The 11,551-nt window shown below is 37.8% G+C and overlaps 1 protein-coding gene across 1 annotated transcript in view; it reads left to right on the plus strand.

Annotated features, from left to right (window-relative positions):
* Acot12 (acyl-CoA thioesterase 12) overlaps positions 1 to 6,615 on the plus strand; it is a 42,648-nt gene extending 36,033 nt beyond the window's left edge. The window contains exons 12-15 of the mRNA XM_027927996.2: positions 920 to 1,053; positions 3,058 to 3,186; positions 4,474 to 4,600; positions 4,839 to 6,615. Coding sequence (XP_027783797.1) covers positions 920 to 1,053; positions 3,058 to 3,186; positions 4,474 to 4,600; positions 4,839 to 4,988 — 540 coding nt within the window. The 3' untranslated portion in view covers positions 4,989 to 6,615. The remainder of the gene's footprint in view (positions 1 to 919; positions 1,054 to 3,057; positions 3,187 to 4,473; positions 4,601 to 4,838) is intronic.
* Positions 6,616 to 11,551: the final 4,936 nt, after the last annotated feature.

Below are 11,551 nucleotides of genomic sequence, written 5' to 3' on the forward strand. Positions count from 1 at the left end.
TAAATAAAATTTTCTCCTTCATAGCCTGATTTTTCCATCTGCGTGATTCCTGCAGTGAAGTCCTAACCTCACATTTGTTTGTCTTCTCACACTTTGTTGCCATGGGAATGATAACATGGCAAATTTCAACACTAACTTCAAAGTACCCTGAAAAAGATAGAGAAAATGAGGAGAAAAGAAATGTGCTCTTAGCAGAAGACACATATTGATTATTGTCAAAAGCACTGTAGAAGGAAAGCTCAGAATAACAAGGGATGCTTTAATGTTTAAGTATATGTCAAATGGCTCCCCATGATGGGCCTCCTCTTATCTAAGGAATAATATACATTAGAAATACAGGAACTAGCCTTGCAGAAGGATGAGTCCTGGTGATACAAAAATCAAAAGAATGCTTTGTGCTGAGGAAATAGGGTGTTTTAGGGGCCCTATTGAGAGACTGAGTTGGTTCTGGTGGTGGCTAGCTTGCATCCAGGGTCCCCTTAGCCCACTTGAAGATATGCTGATATTCTGGGAAAGTGTCCTAAGCCATAGCACTGGGGGCCTTGAAGCACTGGCCTGCCTAGCAGTCTAGTGATATTTTCTGTTGTCTCTCGGTAGAGGCAGGGAAACATCACAAGGAGATCAAGAGAGAAAGACTTATGTTCTTTATTTTTAAAGAAAAAAATTATTGCATAGTAAAAAACTCACCCTTAATTTATAGGATCAACATCCTGGTCAGATTTCTAGATTCCCAAGTATTCATGGTCAAATTGTCATGTTGAGGCTTCATTTTTATCCAGGTGACAAGGTGTCTTTTAGCTCATGTAATTGACCTATGATTTTATATATATATATAATCATATATATTAAAAATCATATATTTTTCAAAGCAAAAACATTAATTTTTCTCTTGTAACTTAATTTTTCTTATATCTTTTAGATAAAAATATATACTCTGGAAGAGCAAGATGTTTTATCTGTTTGGGTTGAAAAACATGTGAAAAGCCCAGCAAACTTGGCTTACTGTCTCTTGTCGGACTTTACAAAGCGACCTCTGTGGGACCCCCATTACATGTAAGAAGAAATTTAATTATTTTTCTTAATCACCCCTGACATCCTGTAAAAGATGCCCTCCACATTGTAGTTCTCTCCAGGGCCTAATGTTTTATTAATTAAGAATAATTATTAAATCTTGTTCAGCACAGAATACTACGTCAGGTGATATTGAAAGATGCAAAACAAAAATGAATGCTCACTTATTGGTCGTCTACATTGAGTTGACATGCTTTACCCACATCTACTGTAGTACTCCCAGTAGCATCAAGGTTGATATTATTTCTGTTTCTGAGACCTATTGAGATTGCACAGGCAGCAGAGTGATAGGACCTGAATTGGAATCCAGCTCTGCCAGGCTCCCAAGTCCACAGTGTTCTACTTTAACAGACAACCTCATTTCTCCTAACAAAGTGATTATCCAATGCCCTCCCCACTCTTGACTTTTAACAGGAAGTCTCTTCTTTATCTGTGAAGCAACACTCTCTGGCAAGAAGCTGTCAGAACAAGCAGGGAGTCCTGATGGAAAGGCATTCTTTCCCACTCCCTATGCACCATGTATGCCATGATGCACAGAGTGCCTGCTGCCACCAATCTACTGCTCTTACTCTTCCTAATTCCTAGTTCAGTCTCTTCCATGATCTCTCCTTTCCTGAAATATTGTCAGCTCTTTATATTCGTGGATTCCACATCTGAGTATTCGACTAACCATAGATTAAAAATATTAGGGAAAGTATGGTGTCTATACTGAACACATACAGACATTTTTCTTGTCTTCATTCCCTAAACAATACAAGATAACTCCATATGGAGCATTTTCATTGCATAAGTAATCTAAGGATGATTTAAACTATATAGGAGGGTGTGTAAGAGTCATATGCAAATACTATGCCATTTTATATGAAGGACTGGAGCATCCACACTGTTTGGTATCCACAGGGATCTTGGTACCAATCTCCTGCAGATACAGAGAGACAACTGTACAGAGCTGTGCACCTTGTCACCTATACTCAGTCCAGCTCTCTCGGCTACAGTGTTTCACAGGTGCCTTGCTGAAAAGCAAGGGCTGATCGCATGGGCCTCTTCTTATATTAAGTGTTACTATTTATTGCCAAATGTTGACAGTATAGAGGCACATCTTTAAAATTTTTAAAACTCACTGTGATTAATAACATGTAATAGACAATTTAATACCACTAAGGTGAAACATCTCTGGAGTCTTATGTTAGATTTGAATAGATACTAATAAAATGATCTGAGAAGAGGAAACATTTTTTATTTTCTTGCATCAATATTTGTAAATTCTCTCAAACACAAAGATCTTAGGGAGAACAATTTCTAAAGTTTGGCATTAATTCTTTAAAAATATCTCTCCCAGAATTCTCTATGTCACTTGACATCCCATTCAAATTGAACTTGAATGAATGGAGGAATGAATGAATGAATTCTAATTCAACTTACTTCTCTTGTACACGTACTTGTGATTCATCCACTGGGTTCTGTTTTCATTTAATCCTCACAATAATCCCATAGATATTATCTACACCTCACAGATAAATAATAAAATGACTTGCCTAATGTCACATGGCTAGTAAATGGCAATCTGAGACTCAAAAGTCAAAGAAACTTACTGTTCTTTCCAACATGTCATACATATCATATTTCTTTACCTAATAGTCCTTCTTAAGCTGTTTGTATAATTCACTTTACTTGACCCTAGAGAAAAATAATTTTGTGCAAAACAGATTAATGCCTTCCTCTGAAGTATCCAGGGCAGTGAAGTTGGAGTCAAATGGCCAACACCCTTTCCATCACATGCAGAATTGCTCCTTTTGACCAAACAGCTCATTCCAAAGGCAGCTTTTGAGCAATGATGCTGGTTCTGGGGGCAGGGGGGGGTGGTAAGTGAGCTGAAGGGCAAACATGGATGCCAACAATGAGACTGTGCACATTAATTGGGGAAGTGAATGCCTTATTCTAGCAGATAGAAAAGTGTGCCCATTTTCCACTGTTCTGTTTACATAGGTTCTGTGAAGTCATAGACAGGGTGAACGAGAATGATCAAATATATTACATCATCTGCTCTGAGGTCAATGGTGACAAACCCAAAGACTTCATAGTACTTGTATCACGAAGAAAGCCTCTCAAAGATGGGTAAGTATCCACAGTTCAAGTGTCCTAACAATACCTTATAGTATAGCCTAGAAATGGAGAGTTAATATAAAGTAAGGAGCCAACATAGGCATTTCTGGTCTTGGATGATATTCATTTAATTTTTTTCCTGGATGAATCTTTAGCTGTCATTTAAAACATGAACAATCACATATTAAGTGCCAGCTATGGGCAAAGTATCATGCAAAGATTCTCAAGCAGTTCTCTTCCCTGTTGCTCTGTAGAGATGTGAACCTGATTTTTAGCAAACGTTTTAAAACATTCCATTTTAAGTAAAAAAAAAAAAAAAAGGCAGTGAATGCAAATAAATTCCAAAAGTTTGTTTAGGACTCACAGAGGCTCAACTGTGCTAGACAGACATACAGCACCAGCCATCAACTGATCAACTGGGGCACTGGTCTGTGTTCATCAGATTCCTCAGAGTGTGGTGTCTCAGGGGCGATGTCCCAAATATTCCCTCACGTGGATAACTAGAGTATCATATGTTATATCAAAAGATGAGAAATGCACTAAAGTTCTTTCTTAATAATTATGCAAAGTAATCCACAAGGCAGTGTGCCAATGAAGTACCTATAGAGACACTAATACAGAAACAGATTTATTGTTAGGTGAAAAATTATAATTATAACATACATGTGTATGTAAAATCTATCTACATGTGTACATTTTCTTCTACAGATGTTAATATTATACATTTTTTATACAGCAAAGACTAGAGAACTACCCTCAAAAAATATTAAGAAGAGTGCTTTAGGGTAGGGAAGAAGATTGCAGGTAGAGTGGAAAGAAGGGAATTTTTTATTTTCTAGCTTATAGGGTTCTCTGTTGTTTGAGGTTCTTTAAAACAATGGGTATTATTTTCTTTTTAATATAAAGGGAGTGGAAACTGATATTACAACTCTTTAGAATATAAGGAAACTTTAATTTGGAGGTTGACTTTAATTTGGGAAGTTTTGCAAAATATGTATAATTCTTAAGGAGAAAATACCAATGGCCCTTATTCCTGTTCCCTACAATTGAATGTAGCCAGAGAGAAGGTTTTCTGATGCAAGCCACTTAGACAGAAGCTTTGCTTTTACATGGATAAACAAATTGCTTTGTGGGCTGAGGGTACAACTCAGTAGTAGAGTGCTTGCCTAGAATGCACCAGGCCCTGGGTTTGATCCCCTGCACTGCAAAAATAAATAAATAAATTGAATTATAGTTTATTTTCTAAAGACTGTTGTTTGTTTCTCACAAGAACCTGGAATGTGTGTTCTTAACTTTCAGCAACACCTACATGGTGGCAGCCAAGTCAATCATCCTGCCATCAGTCCCACCGTCTCCACAGTACATCAGAAGTGAAGTCATATGTGCTGGATTTCTTATCGAGGCTATTGATAGTACTTCATGCACTGTAAGTCTGATGAAGCATCTGCAAATTTCTTAGTTGCCCCAAATGTGGAAGAATCTTTTCATGTCCCCAGATTTCTTAATTAATTGTAGTCTTGTGTCCACACTTCATATTCCATTTCAGAAAGTCCCCAGAAGTTTAGGATCGTAGCATCCCCTCCATCAACCAAGATTCAGGTCTCTGCTTGAAAAAGCTCCAAGCCAATAAAAAATTAAAATATTGTGTTTTCTTTTTGAAACAGGTGTCTTACCTTAACCAGATGTCAGCTAGCATCCTTCCATACTTTGCTGGAAATCTTGGTGGCTGGTCAAAATCCATTGAAGAAGCAGCAGCCTCTTGTATTAAATTCATAGAGAATGCTACTGATGATGGACCTATCAGTGGACTTTAAATGGACAACTTTCAGTTACTTGCAGTTTAATTTCCTACTCTTAATTCCAAGTGCCTTTGTCCTGACACTTGCCAAATTTGGGGGCCACAGAATGATTTAATATGAGCCTAAACAAAATGCAGTTAAGAAGAAGTTAAATACCAAACCGAAATGTATATCAAGTTTAATCCTAGTGATTTGGATTAGCATTAAAAGAGCTTTAAAACTGTTAGAAATGATCTGTGGCTCTGCCTCTTCTAGCAGCACAGATACTGGAAAATTGCCTGGATGCAATGTCACATGTTGTGTAAAATGGTACAAATATAGTTAAAATCATCATAAACATGTTTAGGTTACAGAGGCACAATGAGCTTGAAATTTCATAAAACATAAAATGCTGGTCTGCTGTAGGTTGATTTAACGTGTGGTGGCATCTCATGTGCAGCAGGTATCTGCAAGTCAGGAGCATCTGACAAGATGTATTACATGTTTTAGAGCTTTAAATTATGAAGGCATTAAAACGTAATGGAATCCAATCAATTTCAGTAATAGGAACTACTTTACTAGTGTCATTTTACATATATTCAAGGTGGCTGGCCAATTTAGTATCTATTGCTATATATACACACACAAAGTACCTGCAAGATGTGATATTGCAGAGAAAGTGAGTATTAACTGAGCTCTTCTTTCATAATCATTACATTAGCACTTTATTAGGGGATAGACTTTGACATTCGTTATTCCACTCTAGGATTTGTCTTAACTCTTAAGACAAAGAAGAATGTGTCAAATCAGCCTCCTTTAACCGACAACTTTTATAAGTTGTTGAAGGAGTTCTGCATTAGTGTTCGGAGGACTTACCAGGTGGAACTCATCCTGCTGTTGGTTTGCCAAGGCTCCACCCCTGCTCCCACCTGTCTACACACACAGTCTGTAGCTGGTCATAAGTAGTTTTACTTACTTTTACACTTAAAGTATTTTTATTTGTCAAGAGATTTTTATGTATGTGAAAATTTTGCATATGTGAATTTTGGACTGTGCTGCAATTTTATGAATTGGCACTTATATATAATATGAAGTGTAGATATATAGATGAAGATGATTATTCATTACCTTCAGAAGTAAAAACTTTGAGAATATTTTTATATTAAAAAAGGTAAAAAATAGTAATAAAGGGGTTACATTACATTAAAATTTTGTATGCTGAAATATCAGACTTCTCCAATTAAGACACTTATAAATGCTGTCTGCCTAGCCTCAACTTTTGAGTTTATATTTTCAAAAACCTTTTTCCTGAACAGAATAGAAATATTGTAAGGATGAAGGAGTAAAGTGACTTCAGCCACTTCACGTTGAGACATAAAGATGTTGCTTACTCTCATTTACGGTAGTCTCACCTTAGCCCTGGGAGATACGTTCTAAGACCCCTGTGGATGCCTGAGTCCACTGATAATGCTGAACCCTGTCCTATGTGTGTTCCTGTATATACATACCTGTGATAAAAGGCTTAGTTGACAAATTAGACACAATAAGAAGTTAGAAACAATAACTAATGATCAAATAGAACAATTTAACAATGTATTGTAATAAAAGTTAAGTGAATGTGGTTTTTCTGTCTCTCAAAATGCTTTATTGTGCTGTCTATTGTGATGTGAGACCATGCCATGCCTTATGATGAGATGGACTGAGGTGAGATGAGGTGGACATTGTGATGGAGCATTAAGCTACTGTGGACCTTCTTACTTGAAGGTCAACAGGCACTGCAGTTTCATGACAGGGCTATTGATTAAAGGGCAGGTAAGAAAAACATCACCGATATGCTGGATACAGATTCATGTCCCTGGCAGGACAGAGCAGGATTATGCGAGATTTCATTAGGTTACTAAGAATAGTGCATGATTTAAAACTCATGAAATGTATTTCTGGAATTTTCCATATAGTATTTTTAGACAGCATTTGACTGAGGGTAACTGAAACTATGGAAAGCAAAATTGCATCTAGTGTGGGCGGGGGCTGTGTGACATTGGTATATTCTGTACCTACATGATTTTCTCCAAGGTACTACTGGTCACATATAGTTAGTTACTGCCATATTGGACAGTACAGACAAAGAACATTATAGAGGATCTTTGAATAGTGTTTGTTGGTCCATTTAATTTGCTCCAGTCTTATAGAGAAGACAGGTCCTGCTCTTTTCCATTTTTACTTATCCTCATATCACATAATTCCCTCTAACCTTCCTCAAATATTTCACTTTTATGACTGAACAAACACCTGTCTCTTTCTTGGATCATTCGGCATAGCCCAAATTAAAGTGCTCATTTTAAGGATTACTTTTCCTTAGAAACTTTGAAAGGGCATAGTTGACTAAAAGATAGCAATGCATCAGTTTCTACTTGGGGCACACCAAAAATATGAAATATGGTGTCCAAAATAATTCCACAGTTAGGCACTCCAGTTGCGAACTTCTGTAACCCTACATTTTCCTGTTTTAATCAGAATAGGTCTTATGACTCTTTCATGCATTCAATAAATATCAGCAAGAATTTGCTTTGTGCTAGACACTTTTAGGCACTACAGGTTCAGCAAGGAACAGGAATATGCTGATCATATTAAAAAAAAAAACAAATAAATCATGTGGGATACCAGAAGGTGTGTTTTATGGAAAAATAAAGCCATTAAAGAAGATGAGTACTGGGAGGAATTAGAAGAGGTTGTTGCTATTTTTTATAGAGTGTTTGAGAAAGCTTAATTTGAGGATTGTTTGAGCAAAAACCTGAAGACAGAGAGGGAATGAGCCATGAAGAGCTCCTAATGCCGCATGCATCCTGCCAGAGATCTAGCAGAGACCCAGTCACTGGAGAGCAGTGTTTCTGGCTCATTCTAGGAAAAACAGAGAAGCTGGTGAGACTGAAATAAGAGTGAACGGTAATGGTAATTAGGGACTGTGGAATTAGAGACCTCACCTCCATTTATTCCCTTTGGTGTCCAGAATTCAAGCAAAAGTGCTCCAAAGAAAGCGGGTTCATCAAACATCTGTCCTCTGGAGAATAAGGACAGAAGAAGCAGAGAAATGGAGTTACGCTTATTTTTTCCTTAGGTGTGTCAGAGCACCTTTAAGCAACACTCAGGATGTTATGCCCTTTTTTTATGGTAAAGGTTTCCACATACTTCTAGCAGGACTGAAAGCTTTTTGATTAAGAGAAGAGCTCGTTCCTATTAATTCTTCCTGGTTTTTATGTAACTGAGTTTCTATCTGCATCCACTTTTTCTGTTACTTTTGCTATAGAAAAACATCCAGAAAAAATATGCAAAATGATGAATAATTTTAATAAAGACTGAAATAAACCAGAATACTTTATAATACTTTCCAATGGTTTTGTTCATATTTCTCATTACATATTTCAGAAATGACCCTAGAAATTTTTACCAGCATAGTTACAAGGGTAAATTTGAAAACAAATGCTATAAAAGTATGTGTAAAGGAGCAAGTTTTGTGGCTTCGGATAGATTGTGAAAATAAGAACTATTAAGTTTGTTCCTGATTTACTTTTTCCAATTGAAAACAATGTAACTGTTGAGACAGGCAGCTCACCATGGGCCCTGAGTGGTCTTGCACATTCTTGCTTGATATGAAAGACTGTAAGACTCATCTGTTTCCTGATTCTGAAAAGTAGGTCAAGGTGTCCACAGTATGGCTTCAGTGTACTGCTCTCTGGGAGAGGTAGGGGGAGGGACTGGCTGGTTGGCTACTAGCTAGAGTGCTTACTACTTACTCAAAAAATTCTAAGACCCGAGTCCACACAAACCCACTGTAACTGTAATATTCACCTTGACCCATTTTGACACCCTTATAGGTCTTGTGGAGGAAAAGAAAGTAACAAAAACTTGCTGATACTTATGCTGCTTACTGTGTCATGAGTAATGTACTCTTTGGTCTCTGAATAGAGAGTCTTGTGTCTTCTGCTCACATCCACTAAACAGGCTAACTTATTAGATTATTTAGAAACTCAGACCCTTCACAATTCTTGACAGCAACCTGTTTCCAGATTCACAAGTCAAAGACATTTTAGATTAAAAATGAATTTCTCATTTTATACCTGCAAGTATGAAGTACCATATAAAAATTACACATCTGCTTCTTTCACTTTCCATTTGGTGACCTTTTCAGAAACATTTGTGAGAAGAGGAGACATGGGTACTTACATCACTTAAAAATTCATCCCCCCACCACCATGTCCTCTCAGTTGAAACTTGTGGACTGGTAACACTTTACATTTCTTTTTCATTTGTTTCTTTCCTTTTCTTTCTTTCTTTCTTTTTTTTTTTTTTTGTTAGGGTGGGTACTGGGGATTGAACCCAAGGGACTCAACCACTGAGCCACATCCCCAGCCCTTTTTTGTATTTTATTTAGAGTCAGAGTCTCACTGAGGTCCTTGCTGTTGCTGAGGCTGACTTTGAACTCCTGCCTAAGATCCTCCTGCCTAAGCCTCCCAAGCCACTAGAATTACAGGCATGTGCCACCGCACCTGGCAACACTTTACATTTCTGACCACAAATTTCAAAAAGGCATTCAAGGAGTCTGAATGCTACTGTATTTTCCTGCATGTTTCCTATTTTACTCTGCCTCCTCTTCCATCAATCTTCTCATGTCTGTTTTACTAGAAGATCATAAACTTTAGAAAAGGCTTCATTAAGAAGGGTCAAACCATCAGGCAGGATCATCTTATATTGCCACACATGCACCTTCCACATTTCTGCTTGCTCCCCTATTAGAATGGATGAAGTATCTCTACTCCTAGCAAAGAACAATTTCTCTAACCTTCTCCAGAGCTTCCCTACTTTGGCTCCCTTTTTTCTCTGCATCAGGAGTTCCTTTACCTACTCGATTCTTTCCATTACCGTTAATATCTCTTAAAATACAACAAGGCGGCAGTTTGATCCCATTTCCTAAACCCCATGCCATCTCTACCTCACTTATCTATAGATGTGGTCTTCTTATCCTTATTTTGTTCCACCCAATCATACTTCTACCTCTGCTACTGCACAAAGACTTCTCTCATCAGGTTCACCTGGGTTCTACTTGTTGCCAAATCTATTGAGGCTGTTCTTAATTTATTTAATCTCTGTGCAGCTTTCACTGAAGTTAACCAATTCCTTCTTTCTGTAATTTTTCTCTTCTTGGCTTCTGTGATGTCACATTCTTAGATTTCCCTCCTATTCACTAGCCACACTTAAAAGCTTCAGACTTCCCAATATTAGGTTACCCTAGGGCTGTGTTCTTGGCCTCCTTCCCTCTGTCTCCACACTGTGGCAAGACTCTGGGTTTTAAAGAATAATCTGCTTGCTAATAACTCCCTTAGAACTGTGATTGGACAAGGGTGGGGGAGGGAAGGAGAAGGGAACATGGGGGCAGGAAAGATGGTGGAATGAGATGGACATCATTACCTTAGGTACATGTATGTATGATTGCACACATGGTGAGACGCTACACTGTGTACAACCAGAGAAATGAAAAGTTGTGCTGTAATTGTGTTACAATTAATCAAAATGCATCCAGCTGTCATACAAATCTAATTAGAATAAATAAATGAATTTTGAAAAAACTCCCCTAGTGTATCACCTGTCTTAACCTCTATTGAACTTTATGCCTATCTAACAACCGGCTTGATATTTCCACTAATAGTCACCTCAAAGTCAACATTTACAAAACAAACCACTTAATGCTGCCACCTTTCCCTCCACAAATTCCTTTTTGTTCAGAAAATCCTATCAGCTCTGTATTAAAAGTTTAATCAGAACCTGATTACTTTGAATCAGCTTCACCACTCTAACCCTAGTTCAAAATACCATCTTCTCTTCCGGATTACCACCCATCTTCCTGTTTCTGTTGTTGCTTCTCCCTTCACTCTACTCTTAGCCCAGCAGACTGATCATGTCAGACTGATCATCTCTCCTCAAAATCCATGAACAATTTTGTATATCACAGAGGAAAAGCCAAAGTGTCACTCGTTATCTATAAGGGTCTGCATGGGACAAGAGATTATTCAGTAATACTCTCTCATTGCCATTTCTGCTTCCATGAATGGAGTACACTTTTCTAACCTCTCAACTCTGATCTTGACCATGTCATTTATCAACAGAATATCAGCAGACAAGATGCAACCAAAGGCTTGAAAAGTGTTTTTGCAAATGGTCTTGTCCTCTTGTATCTCTACCACTATCATTAAAACACACACACACACACACACACACACACACACACACACACACACACCAGGGTTAACCTGATGGAAAAGGAAGAGAGAAAGAGACAGAAAATACACAGACTTATGTAGAATGGAATTGATTCATCTGAGCCCAGGTTAGATCAGACAATCCCAAACCAAACCACAGAGGCAGACTAGCTTAACTGAGATTGCCAGAGCTGTCTAAGTAAACCCAGCTGAGATCCCTAACTCACACTCTAACCTCTTTGCTGGATTTGGACTGTACCAGGCATGCTCTCCCTCAGAATAATTGCAGTTATCTGTTCCCTCAATGCAGGACAGCCAAGGCTTTATCACCTCACCCCTTTCTGATCT

The sequence above is a fragment of the Marmota flaviventris genome, chromosome 5 (genome assembly GCF_047511675.1).
Source record: "Marmota flaviventris isolate mMarFla1 chromosome 5, mMarFla1.hap1, whole genome shotgun sequence".
NCBI classification, from domain to species: Eukaryota; Metazoa; Chordata; class Mammalia; order Rodentia; family Sciuridae; genus Marmota; species Marmota flaviventris.